This window comes from Oncorhynchus mykiss, chromosome 10, assembly GCF_013265735.2.
Source record: "Oncorhynchus mykiss isolate Arlee chromosome 10, USDA_OmykA_1.1, whole genome shotgun sequence".
Lineage (NCBI taxonomy): Eukaryota > Metazoa > Chordata > Actinopteri > Salmoniformes > Salmonidae > Oncorhynchus > Oncorhynchus mykiss.
This window is the reverse complement of record NC_048574.1, coordinates 26435318-26450061: the sequence shown is the minus strand read 5'-3', so window position 1 is coordinate 26450061 and position 14744 is coordinate 26435318. Positions and strand designations below refer to the sequence as shown.

The following is a 14744-nucleotide window of genomic DNA, read 5'->3' as shown; positions in this document are numbered from 1 at the left end:
TTCGGGGCAGAGGCGTCAGCCACTATAGCCACTCGGTAGCAGCGGTAATCCGGTGCCAAGGTCCAGAGCTTACGGCAAGGATCCGGTGGAGTAGTGTGTTCTAGCCGTGTTTGGGTAGAGTCCGGGTGAACAACTGAGAACAACTGAGTAACCCATGAGCTCAAATGAGAGAAGCCTGCTGTTTTGAAAGGGGAAGCCTCTTCGCCTATTGCTCTGTTCTTTTTCCGTTGTCATTTTCTATTTGATTCCGCCAATATTGGTTTGAAGCATGTCAGCACTTTGATGATGTAGTGAAACAATATTTGATGTATGGACTATATTATATACAGTGCCTTCAGAAAGTATTCAGACCCATTGACTTCTTCCACATTTTGCTACGTTACTGCCTTATTCTAAAATGGTTTCTAGTTTACATAGAGTCAAATAGAGTTTGTTCAGGGCCATCGATGTGTCTGCTTGGGGGGGAATATATGCGGCTGTCATTTTAATCGAAGATAATTCTCTTGGTAGATAATGAGGTCGACATTTGATTGTGAGGAATTCTAAGTCAGGTGAACAGAAGGACTTGAGTACCTGTATGTTGTTATGATCACACCACGTCTCGTTAATCATGAGGCATACCTCCCGCCCCTCTTCTTAGAAGAGAAGGATGTTTGTTTCTGTCGGCGCGATGCGCGAAGAAACCAGCTGGCTGTACCGACTCCGATAGCGTGTCTTGAGTGAGCCATGTACCCTTGCTCGGATTTCATCAACCTTGTTGTCAAGAGACTGGACAATGGCGAGTAGTATGCTCAGGAGCAGTGCGCAATATGCCAGTCTCCGGAGCCTGACCAGAAGACCACTTCATCTGCCCCTTTTCCGGCGTTGTTGTATTGGTTCGCCAGCTGGTATCCGATCCATTGTCCCGGGTGATGGGCAAAACACAGGATCCGCTTTGGGAAAGTCGTATTCCTGGTCGTAATGATGGTGAGTTGATGTTGCTCTTATATCCAGTAGTTCCTCCCGACTTTATGTAATAAAACCTAAGATTACCTGGGCTACCAATGTAATAAATAACACGTGTAAAACAAAATACTGCATAGTTTCCTAGAAACACGAAGCGAGGCGGCCATCTCTGCCAGGATGTCTTGCTCCCAGACAGACTAAACAACTTCTTTGCTCGCTTTGAGGACAATACAGTGCCACTGACACGGCCCGCTACCAAAATCTGCAGACTCTCCTTCCTGCAGCCGACGTGAGTAAAACATTTAAACGTGTTAACCCTCGCAAGGCTGCAGGCCCAGACGGCATCCCCAGCCTCGTCCTCAGAGCATGCGCAGACCAGCTGGCTGGTGTGTTTATGGACATATTCAATCAATCCTTATCCCAGTCTGCTGTTCCCACATGCTTCAAGAGGGCCACCTTTGTTCCTGTTCCCAAGAAAGCTAAGGTAACTGAGCTAAACGACTACCGCCCCGTAGCACTCACTTCCGTCATCATGAAGTGCTTTGAGAGACTAGTCAAGGACCATATCACCTCCACCCTACCTGACACCCTAGACCCACTCCAATTTGCTTACCGCCCCAATAGGTCCACAGACGACGCAATCGCAACCACACTGCACACTGCCCTAAACCATCTGGACAAGAGGAATACCTATGTGAGAATGCTGTTCATCGACTACAGCTCAGCAGTTAACACCATAGTACCCTCCAAACTCGTCATCAAGCTCGAGACCCTGGGTCTCGACCCCGCCCTGTGCAACGGGGTCCTGGACTTCCTGACGGGCCGCCCCCAGGTGGTAAGGGTAGGTAACAACATCTCCACCCCGCTGATCCACAACACTGGGGCCCCACAAGAGTGCATTCTGAGCCTTCTCCTGTACTCCCTGTTCACCCACGACTGCGTGGCCATGCACGCCTCCAACTCAATCATCAAGTTTGCAGACGACACTACAGTGGTAGGCTTGATTACCAACAGCCGACGAGACTGCCTACAGGGAGGAAGTGAGGGCCCTCGGAATGTGGTGTCAGGAAAATAACCTCACACTCACACTCAACGTCAACAAAACAAAGGAGATGATCATGGACTTCAGGAAACAGCAGAGGGAGCTCCCCCCTATCCACATCAACGGGACAGTAGTGGAGAGGGTAGAAAGTTTTCAGTTCCTCGACGTACACATCACGGACAAACTGAATTGGTCCACCCACACAGACAGCGTGGTGAAGAAGGCGCAGCAGCGCCTCTTCAATCTCAGGAGGCTGAAGAAATTCGGCATGTCACCAAAAGCACTCGCAAACTTCTACAGATGCACAATCGAGAGCATCCTGTCGGGCTGTATCACCGCCTGGTACGGCAACTGCTCCGCCCACAACCGTAAGGCTCTCCAGAGGGTAGTGAGGTCTGCACAACACATCACCGGGGGCAAACTACCTGCCCTCCAGGACACCTACACCACCCGATGTCACAGGAAGGCCATAAAGATCATCAAGGACAACAGCCACCCGAGCCACTGCCCGTTCACCCCGCTATCACCCAGAAGGCGAGGTCAGTACAGGTGCATCAAAGCTTGGACCGAGAGACTGAAAAACAGCTTCTATCTCAAGGCCATCAGACTTAAACAGCCACCACTAACATTGAGTGGCTGCTGCCATACATGTAAAAAATGTATCACTAGCCACTTTAAACAATGCCACTTAATATAATGTTTACATACCCTACATTACTCATCTCATATGTATATACTGTACTCTATACCACCTACTGCATCTTGCCTATGCCGTTCTATACCACCACTCATTCAAATATCTTTATGTACATATTCTTCATTCCTTTACACTTGTGTGTATAAGGTAGCTGTTGTGAAATTCTTCGGTTAGATTACTCGTTGGTTATTACTGCATTGTCGGAACTAGAAGCACAAGCATTTCGCTACACTCGCATTAACATCTGCTAACCATGTGTAGTTGACAAATACATTTTGATTTGATTTGAAATCGATTTTAAAAAACAATTTCCTCAGAAATCTACACACAATACTCCATAATGACAAAGCGATAACAGGTTTTTAGACATTTCTGCAACTTTATTAAAGACAAAGAACAGAAATACCTTATTTACATAAGTGTTCAGACCATTTTCTATGAGACTCGAAATTGAGCTCAGGTGCATCCTGTATCCATTGATCATCCTTGAGATGTTTCTACAACTTGATTTGAGTCTACCTGTGGTAAATGCAATTGATTGGACATGATTTGGAAAGGCACATACCTGTCTAAATAAGGTCCCACAGTTGACAGTGCATGTCAGAGCAGAAACCAAGCCACGAGGTCGAAGGAATTGTCCGTAGAGCTCCGAGACAGGATTGTGTCGAGGAACAGATCTGAGGAAGGCTACCAAAAAATCTTCCTAGAGCTAGCTGTCCGGCCAAACTGAGCAATCAGGTGAGAAGGGCCTTGGTCAGGGAGGTGATCAAGAAACCGCTGGTCACTCTGACAGAGCTCCAGAGTTCCTCTGTGGAGATGGGAGAACCTTCCAGAAGGACAACCATCTCTGCAGCACTCCACCAATTATGCCTTTATGGTAGAGTAGACAGACGGAAGATACTCCTTAGTAATAGGCACATGACAGCCTGCTTGGAGTTTGCCAAATGGCACCTAAAGGACTCTCAGACCATGAGAAACAATATTCTCTGGTCTGATGAAACCAAGATTAAACTCTTTGGCCTGAATGCCAAGCATCACATCTGGAGGAACCCTTGCACCATCCCTACGGTGAAGGTTGGTGGTGGCAGCATCGTGCTGTGGGGATATTTTTCAGCAGCAGGGACTGGGAGATTAGTCACGATCGAGGCAAAAATCAACGGAGCAAATTACAGAGAGATCCTTGATGAAAACCGACTCCAGAGCGCTCAGGACCTTAGACTGGGGAGAATGTTCACCTTCCAACAGGACAACGACCCTAAGCACACAGCAAAGACAACGCAGGAGTGGCTTTGGGACAAGTCTCTGAATGTACTTGAATGGCCCAGCCAGAGCCTGGACTTGAACCCAATCGAACAGCTCTGCAGAGACCTTTAAAATACATGTGCAGCACCGCTCCCCATCCAACCTGACAGAGCTTGAGAGGATCTGCAGAGAATAATGGGAAAAACTTCCCAAATACAGGTGTGCCAAGTTTGTAGTGTCATACTCAAGAATACTTGAGTCTATAATTGCTCCCAAAGGTGTTTCAACAAAGTACTGAGTAAAGGATCTGCATACTTACGTAAATTTGATATTTCTGTTTTTATTTTTAATAAATTGGCAAAAATGTCTAAAAACCTGTTTTTGCTTTGTCATTATGGGGTATTGTGTGTAGATTGATAAGGGGAAAAAAAGATTTAATCAATTTTTTAATATGGCTGTAACGTAACAAAATGTGGAAAAGTTCAAGCGGTCTGAATACTTTCCGAAGGCACCGTATAACTAACATAATTCCCTTGATAGGACTATGCCATTAATATGATCAAAGTCAGTTAAAACTGAATATCTGACTCCATTAAGAGGATTCGTAGAGACTATAGTTGAGTTACAGGAATTGGCTATCAAGAAAGTTCTGAGAATTGTCTGTCAAAGGAAAATAAACTAAAATATAAATGTAACATGCAACAATTTCAAAGATTTTACTGAGACAGTTCATTTAAGGAAATCAGTCAATTGAAATAAATTAATTAGGCCCTAATCTACAGATTTCACATGACTGGGAAGACAGATATGCATCTGTTGGTCACAGATACCTTTAAAAAAAGGTAGTGGCATGGATCATAAAACCAGTCAGTATCTCGTGTCACCACCATTTGCCTCATGCAGAGCGACACATCTCCTTCGCATAGAGTTCATCAGGCTGTTGGTTGTAGCCTGTGGAATGTTGTCCCACTCCTCTTCAATGGCTGTGCGAAGCTGGATATTGGCGGTAACTGGAACACGTTGTCGTACACGTCGATCCAGAGCATCCCAAACATGCTCAATGGGTGACCTGTTTGGTGAGTATGCAGGCCATGGAAGAACTGGGACATTTTCAGCTTCCAGGAATTTTGTACAGATCCTTGCAACATGGGGCCGTGCATTATCATGTAGAAACATGAGGTAATGGCGGTGGATGAATGGCACAACAATGGGCCTCAGGATATCATCATGGTATCTCTGTATATTCAAATTGCCATCCATAAAATCCAATTGTGTTTGTTGTCCGTAGCTTATGCCTACCCACACCATAACCCCACCGCCCCCATGGGGCACTCTGTTCACAGGGTTGACATCAGCAACCCGCTCACCCACAAGACGCCACACACACAGTGTGCCATATGTCCGGTACAGTTGAAATCGGGATTCATCCGTGAAGAGCACACTTCTCTAGCATGTCAGTGGCCATCAAAGGTGAGCATTTTCCCACTGAAGTCAGTTACGACGCAGAACTGCAGTCAGGTCGACGAGGACGACGAGGACGACGAGCACGCAGATTCCCTGAGACGGTTTATGCACGTGGTCTGAGGCCAAATTCTCTAAAACGACGTTTCTGACAGTTTAAGCAGATATTCTTCAGTTGTGCAAACCCAGAGTTTCATCAGCTGTCCAGGTGGCTGGTCTCAGACGATCCTGCAGGTGAAGAAATCAGATGTGGAGGTCCTGAGCTGCTGTGATTACACATGGTCTGCATTTGTGAGGCTGGCTGGACATACTGCCAAATTATCTTAAACAATGTTGGAAGCAGCTTATGGTAGAGAAATTAACATTCAATTGTCTGGAAAGAGCTCTGGTGGACATTCTTGCAGTCAGCATTCCAATTGCACGCTCCCTCAGAACTTAAGACATCTGTGGCATTGCGTTGTGTGACAAAACTGCACATTTTAGAGTGGCCTTTTATTGTTCCCAGCACAAGGTACACCTATGTAACAATCATGTTTTTTAAAATCAGTTTCTTGATATGCCACACCTGTCAGGTGAATGGATTATCTTGGCAAAGGAGAAATGCTCAGTAACAGGAATGTAAAAAAAAATGTGCAAAAAATGTGCATGCAGTGTTGAGATTCACTCTAAACGAATACAAGTTACCACAGAGATCATACGTACAGAGTTCTCCTCAGGGGACAAGTCTCAGATAAATTCCAAACATGGATACAATAGAATCCCTAACACACATTTCAATAGTCAGTCCGCTTGATGCTGTAAGAGAGAGAGAGAGGCATTTTGGCCTCTTGAAGGGCTGATAGGCCCTTGAGTTTTTTCCCCTTGTTTTTCTGGACCATTTGCCATGCAGACTCAGAGGTGACAGAGAGCACATAAGTTAGGGTCGAGCCTACAATGATAAAAGGCCAATAAAATACTAATGTAATTGTGTGGGTTGTAAAATGTGAATTATCTTCTCTCTTTGAATAAAAAAAACGTTTTACAATTCATATTTTCCGCCTCTCTCATGCCTGTGGGCATTTACAACAAAAGGTTTCTCAGGAGATGATGAGAGGGGGGATTGTTGGAAGCAGTGGAAATTGCTTGATCATTCTAATCTCCCAATGGTCGTTATCAGCTGTTAATAAATACATTGACCCTCTTACTTGAGGACCCACAGTGTTGAGGAGTTGACTGATTGGATCTGGTGTTATCATTTAGATCCCAATATACTGCTGTTCATTGTTTCTTAACTGTTTAAAATGTCCAAGAGAGGAAGGCTTTGCTGGCTGGCTGACTCTGGAGGGGCAGTCAGCAGGCCCTAACACATCCCAGCTGATTTTGTTCTCTTATTTTTGGTACCTAGCATACCACATCTCTGGCATACCATTAGGGTACAGACAAAGATATATAGATCAAACAAAGTGAGATTTGGTGTCAGAATGAACCAGTTCTATTTTTTTAAGCTTTGTGCATTTCAGTGAAAAGATATACGTAGCTGCAGCACAGGCAGTGGAAGGAAGTCAGATGGTAATCACTGACAGGAGCCAGTGATTACACTGTTTGATGAAGTGGCAGTTAAGCAAATTTTGACTGGGTTTAATTAACATAAATCTATTACAGTCTATGTTTCTCTGAGAGATTACCACAATAAGCAACATTGGCTGCATGATCTATATTCATTCATAACATAATGATAGATAGCACATGTACCACCACAAAGCACTGCGTTATAGCAATATCAGACCGATTATTCTGATAGGTTGGTTGATGTTTCTTGATGTTTCTGGTTTGATTTTGTTGTACCCATAGTACATATGTTAAAGAAAGTTAGAATGAGATTATGTGTCTTCAGTGTCTCAGCAGCCATTCGGTCAAACAGTCACATTACTCTTCGGTCAGTGGAGGGAGTGATGAGGTTGAAATAAAGAGTGTAGAGATGCAATAGAGAAGCAGGCTTCTGGTTTGCTGCATTTGGCCCTTTCCACTTCACTTAAATCAATACCAGTGGTAACTATCCCAGATGCACTATACCTCGGGTACCATTACCAACAGAGGTAATACTTTAGAGCAGTGCTCTTCATCACTTCTACCGTATCTGTATCAAAGAACAGTGAATATTTCGGTTAGACATGGAAAAAGAGCTGCAGACAAGGATCATTCCCCATCTTGTTGTTGGAACATGAAGAAAAGTCCACCCTCCTCCCTCCTTCTGCTTCTATCTCCCTCTCTAAGCGACAGTGATGGTTTGTAAGGTTGCCGTGGCAACTGCGGTTACTGTGTGCATGTGTGTGTTTGTGTGTGTGTCTGTGTGCGTGTGTGTAAGACAGACAGAGACAGAGAGTGTAAAGCTTGACTCTCTGTGAGCATACGAAGTGAGCAAGCAGGAAAGCCCACTGTGGTTATGTAAGCTCTATTATCTAAACAGCAGGCCACACCAGCCAATAGCTATCTGATTATTAGAGCTATTATCTTCCAACAATTCTGCTTGTGGGTAGTTGCTTTACTTTAGGCGAGAACTCTGTTCTTACAGAGGGAGATTTATTGTACGTAGGAGCACATGTTCTATTTTGATTGTTTTTAATATGACCAATACTTTGATATGGTGTTGCCATGTGGTACATGTTTGTCTCAAATTCTGTCAATTATACAGTCAGGTCCGTAATTATTGGTACCCTTGATAATAGATGAGCAAAAAAGACTGTATAAAGTAAATAATACTAACACTGAGCTACATTGTATGCAAAAAAGGGGAAATTATATTATTTTATACTAGCAACTGTTCAGAGAAATATATTTTAAGTAATTAAAAAGATAGTGTTCAAAATTATTGGCACCCCTGTTTCCAATACTCTAGGACCCTCCCTTTAACGACACTGAGCCTTTTTCTACAATATTTTATGATATTGAAGGATACGTTGGGCGGGATCATAGACTGTTCCTCCATACATAATCTTTCCAGATCCTTGATATCTTTTATCTGCCCTCTTCAATTCAAACCACAAGTTTTCAATGGGGTTCAAGTTTGGAGACTGAGATGGCCATTGCAAAATGTTGATTTTGTGATCAATTAACAATTTATTTGTGGATTTTGATTAGTGCTTGGGGTTATTGTCTTGCTTGAATATTCCCTTGCGGCCAAGTGTCAGCTTCCTGGCAGAGGCAACCGGGTTTTTGGCTCAAATGTCCTGGTACTTGGTAAAGTTCATGATGCCGTTGACTCTAACAAGGGCCCCAGGACCAGTGGAAGCAAAATAGCCCATAAGATCAAAGATCCTCTACCATATTTACAGTAGGAATGAGGTACATTTCTGCATATGCTTCTGTTTTTCAACGCTAAATCACCTAGGTGTCGGGGGAAGAGGGCAGAGGGGGGCACACTTTGTTTCATTGGATAATGACTGTTTGCGAGGGGCCAGGCTGCATGTGTAATTGTCCCGTTTGTAGTCTCTGATTAGCACCATTGTGAGTAAAGTATATGAGGAGCCGGAGATGGACAGATGGAGATGCCAACTTACAGTGCATATAATCAAACCCCAACATTGTCAGAAAAGGAGAGAGGGGGGGGGGGGGGGGGGTTTAGGTGTTGACTGACTGCCATTACTACTCTCTGGTATCACAGACCCAATATGCAACCAGTTTACTGTGTGTCCCCCTTTGCCCCAACACCTTGGTAGTTTGAGTGGATATGGCGCCAGTCTTTCTCATCTCTACATGTTAAACTAATAACTGAGGTTAGGTAGAGAACAGTCATTGTTGAAAAGTAGCTGATATTATCTACATTCAAGTCAGATTTACCTAAATAGACAGGTGCAACCACAGATAACATTTGAAACCATCAATTTACTCCATTCCCCCTAATTTGAAGGTTCTACTAGACTTCTATACTTTGTAAAAACTGGTGATGTGAACATTGTGAGGCCAGACTCATTGTTGAATCATTTCTCCAGTGTGTTATTGTGGAGGTGGCAGTGGCCTGTATTGCATGCTCAACTGATGTCATTGCAGATGGATAGTGGGAGCGGTGCCTTGTCATTCAGCCCAGGGCATGTACAGACCGGAGCAGCAGTGGCGTGAAGGAGAATGTTTCGGGTGACAGGGAAGGGGTCACAAGGTTGTGGAGGGCATGATGAGAAGCAGGACCAGCTTGTGGCCATTTTCACGGCTGACCTGTTCTGTGTTATGAGGGCTGTGAATGTACAGTATGCAACACAAACACATACACACATGTAGCCACAGCAGGATGAGGAGACTGTGTGGTCATAGACTACGTGTCCCCCAGACATTTATGTTCCAGGTTTGTCTTACTCACGTGCAGACAGACGCACACATGCACGCACACACACACACACACAATCACACACACACACGCGATGCAATGAACTTGAGTGTTAGGAATGAGGAAGAAGAGTTTGCTCCTCAGATGTGAGTCAGGACTTTAGAAGGGGGATTTCTCTTTCTAATCTCTCCCTCTGCATCACCAATGTCCTTATTAATTGTCATTGCCACAGTCCAAGTGGGAGTTAGTGTTCATTCAGGATAGGGTTTGAAGATAACCCCATTGCCAGGCCTATCCATACTAAACATCAGTAGTAAGTTGGGTGTCTTTCCAGTTATAAATGTCCTCCCTGACTTAACAGACAGACCCTTCTCCCTCTCACTGCCACCTTGCACTGACTTACTGTAATTTATTGGGGGATTTAAAGTGAAAGTCTGCTCCTGATTGATAACAGATGCAGTCTGAAACAGCTAGCTAAAGGACTCTGAGCCTCACAGATCTCCAATTCAATAGCAACATTGCCGACATTTTAAGCTAGCTGTTCCTATCTCCGTTACACACGCACATGTGCCCACAAGCACAGACACACAGAGGCACACACAAACATGCATGCACACACACACACACACACAGTGAAATCGGCCCTGGCGCTGGGGCGTGGGTTACATAAATGTGCTCAGCTAGGACTGTGTGTGGGTGTCTGCCTGCCTTTCTCTCCATTCACCTTTGGGCTGTTGCTGTTGTTCGTTGAAATTCCTGCGTTTGAGCACGTCAGTGTTTTTCTCCTGTGTCTTGCTCAGGGGTCTCAGCTGTGAGAGAGTAATCAGCCACTGATGTACCTATCGACTGCACTGTGAGCCCCCTTTAATGATGTCACAGTCTCAGGCCCCCATTCAAGGCTTCACATCCTCGGTAGCCCACTCCCCTGCCTGGTTTAGTTCAGGTTGTGTAAAGACACTGGGCCAGTGATTGGTATAGTGTCAGGATCAGGAGGGGGCTTCCTGAAGCTGAGTAATTGTTGGGTCTGAGTAACACCTACAACAATTGCTGTACTCCACTCAATTTGTCTCCATCTTGGGCGGCTGGGAATTCTCAACCAGTTTATATGTATTTGAATCCACCCCTTGTATGTCTTCATTGAATACATTATTAAACTGCTGTAGCGAGAGAAATGCAGATGTTGCACTTTGTCGAATTGAATTTGAATAAAGGCTCTGGACACTTTTGAAATGTAGAGTGCATGACAGGAACAACAGTTTGTAATGGTTTCCAAGCAGGATAATTATAGAACTTCTTCTCTACAATTTCTATAAACACTATTTTTGTCTGTGTTGTAGTTTGAGAGACCGGTGTGTGTTACACCTCAAAGCAGCAGATTTTATTCAACGTCCATGCTTAGACATAGTTGCTGGAACCCTTAAGGTACAGTACGCCATATTGTTTCTGCAGCGCACCAGCTGCTCGTTGGTTCTGCACATTTTCAGGATAATCTTCCAAATGGAGCTGCAGTACGAGATGTACCAGCCCTCCCTCCACCACCATGATACAGACACAAACACACTATTGATATAGTCCTTTATACCGTCTCTTCGCTTTACTCAATATCCTGTTGATGGCTGCGCTCCAGAGCACCAATTATTCTTGAATTGCATGTTCATTATGAATCCCCCATTGACCTCCCTCCACTTTTGATGCTATAATCTCAATAATTGTGCCATTCCGATGCCCTGCAGCATTAAACGTGTCAATGGGGCTGGTTAGCCATGACAACTATCTAAATTGGGATATTGCTTGTCATTCAGTGCCTGTTTAACGGTTTCTTATTAAGATGTCTTATGAAACCTGCCGGTTAGGGGAAAAAACGTAGGTCAAACGAGGCCACTCATCACTAAGTTATGAGAGGGCTAATCTATTCATGATTATAGGCTCTTCCTCTTGTGTAAGTATTACTGTTTAAATTTTTTCGGCAAATGTTTCAGAAGATGGTTTCCTGTAAAATGAGGAAAATATGTTAAATGGCCAACTTGAATTTTCTCTAATGAGGCAAGGAATTCAGAGACTTTCTAGAGTCATTTTTAACATGTCATTATATTTGACCCAATAACTTATTAATTGAAGTAGTAGCCTGTTTTCCTTGAGAAATATAATAAATGGTGGCTTCACTTAGCCTACACACAGAGCCTAGCAGCACCATTCATTCTAATGAGTGACAATCAAATCTGGTCAAAGTGCTTTGGTTTGGTTTTGTGATTGTGAAAGATGACAGACAATGCTCAGTAGTCAACAGTAAGACCTAAATCATGTTATTGTAATTCAGATCATGTTGGGGAATTTCAAATGAGCTGGCTTATCAACTTCCAAATGCAAAAAGGAAAGTGAGGTTTTACCCACCACATGCACTAAGTAAATAATAAGTACTTGGACAGCTGCTGTGCTTGTATACCACATGTATGTCTTCTGACTATACATGAGCAACGCAAGCTTTAACAAGCCAGCCGTACCACTGTCCACAGAACTTAGACTTAGAGTGCAGCCTTGCACGTGAATGATGAGGATATAAACGCTTACTGTATGTCTCTGGGGTACATTTAGTGTACTGCTGCATCAAAGCTCAAACCAGAGCCTGGTTAGTGTCTCTGTTCATAGTTAAGAGTTATTAATAGTCTCTGTACAGTATGTTCAATACAGCAACCCTTCCTGAGTGTTGTGTGAACTGGATAGGGCTGGATATATTAATGAGTGCTCAGTTTTGAGTGTCCAACTGTATCATCAATGAATAACTTACGTATGACCCTAGCCAGAGATCACTGATTGCTAACACTTAACAATGTTTATTGACATGATAACATGATACAACATTATTGCTCATAAAGTTCCTGTATGCCTGTGTGTGTCATTATCTTGTAATGACGCTGACATTAAATGAGCCATATCCACAACTAGACAGTGTTTTTGTCCATCTCTAGAGGAGGCTAAGTGCCCTCTGCTCTCTGTCCCACAGGGATGACGTGCCAGGCCAGGAGCTCGTACGTGACTAGCGAGATCAAGTGGGGCTACCGCTTCATGCCCGTGCTCACACTGGAGGATGGCTTCTACGAGGTGGACTACAACAGCTTCCACGACATCCATGAGACCAACACACCCAGCTGCAGTGCCAGAGAGCTGACCGAGATGAATTGCCGCGCCCGCCTGCCCCTTACCTGGTCCGTGGCCAGCAAGCTCAGCCAGCAGGGGGTGCTGGAACCTGAAGGCCGCGAGAAGAAGAGTACTACTACCCTGGTAACCCAGGAGGAGGGGCTGGAGGAACAGACAGAGAGGAACGGTGACATTGCTAACATAGAGAGCGAGTCCAAAGTGTAAAGGGGAGCGAGAGAACCTAGAGCCAGGGGGGCTGTGTGAACCGTACTGTGGCATCTCTTCTCATGACTGGCTGACCAGGTGAGCTGGTCCCAGGTTAGAGGTCAGGGCCAGGGCAGAAAAGGGGGCGGTCTAGCCCGAGGAGCCCTGCAACAAAGACAGCTTAGGCCCTCATCGGGTCATTTACTCTCCAAAGATAGCTGGTAAACGACAATGGCTGGACTGGAAATCTCTGCGGGCAATTGCATGTTTTGAAAACATTTTAGTTCTTCTTCAAAATACAAATTCCTATTATTATTATACATTTTTTATTCGAATATTAAAACCTATATAAAAGTATATATTCTAGGGCATTTGCATTTGTATTTTTTGTATGTACTATTTGTTTTGTTGCTGAAGTGTGAATATTTGACAGGAAGATGTTTGATACTGATTCATTTAGACCAGGTCTGTACATATTCTATGCCTTATGTACGAAGCTTTCTTTACATTAGGGGTTTTCAGAAATATATAAGCATGTACAAAAACTGTAGTTAATTTATTCTATATTGTGTACATAAGAGAATAATGTTGATTGTAATAGGCAAGACAAAATAACTCTTAACAATTCTGTATGCAAGCCCTATAGACTATTAGACCAATGGCATCCTCACATCCTTGCCCACTTGGCAGAGATGTGTTAGACCCTGACTGTGCATGTCCACTAAACATACCACCAAGAGGTAGTGGGAACTGACGCCCATGACCCTCAAGTATCATCAGTCCAAGTCTCCCCTCCTTGAAGACCTTTTTGTGCTCATAGGATAGGCTTGATGCAATACCCTTTAAGTTGGGAATGGAAGCTGGAAGGGAGAATGAACTGAAGGGAGTTGAACTAAGTTGCACTTCGGAACCGAGTTGATGTCTGTGTGACTGTTTTCTCTCCATTTGTTTTGGCCGTATTTCTGTTTTGGTCATATAACTAAACATTAAAATCAACATATGCCCAAATACTACTTTCAAATATGATTTAGGAATTTCTTCATAAGAAAATGACATAGTAAATAACATGTTGGGAATACAGGGCTTTCACGTGACATTATCGCTGGAGAGTGTGGTGGAATCTCAGTCTTATATGGCAGTACTGTACCTCACAGTAAGGAGGAGGAAAATGACAGGAAGGAAGTACATGCTCCTTTGTTCAGTAGTTGTCTGGCCACGAATCAAAGCTCCGTTATGAAAAACTGACCATCAGAGGCTGTCAATGTACATTGTTAAAGCGTAATATTCCCTTACCGAGATGCCTATTATCTGAAACCCAGTATTATTTTAATGGTGTCTGTAACCAGCCAGGCCAGACATGAATGTAGGCAACTGTATGTCAGCTGAAGATATGGAGGTTGCCATGGGGATGAGGTGGTCTTGTTATGCTACAGACCACAGGCCGGAGTGAGTGTCGTGGATAGCCACCCAGTGGAAAGTTCCATGCAGGCCCTCTAGTTACTGGCACTGTAGGGGTTCATGATATAATGATGGTACTGTGTAGGGTCTCACTGAAAGTATAACCAAGGCAATGTAAACATAGGTCTTGGAGGGGAAAGGGGCTGTCTCTATTAGAGGTCGACCGATTATGATTTTTCAACGCCGATACCGATACCGATTATTGGAGGACCAAAAAAGCTGATTAATCTGCCCATTAAAAAAAAATATATATTTGTAATAAT

General features: G+C 44.0%; 1 protein-coding gene across 2 annotated transcripts in view; it reads left to right on the top strand.

The window, feature by feature from the left end:
- Window positions 1-14744, top strand: part of LOC110533559 (potassium inwardly rectifying channel subfamily J member 6) — a 106653-nt gene extending 91909 nt beyond the window's left edge. For both annotated transcript variants that reach the window (XM_021617892.2, XM_021617893.2), the window contains exon 3: window positions 12686-14744. In XM_021617892.2, the coding sequence (XP_021473567.1) occupies window positions 12686-13044 (359 nt within the window). In that variant the 3' untranslated portion in view covers window positions 13045-14744. The remainder of the gene's footprint in view (window positions 1-12685) is intronic.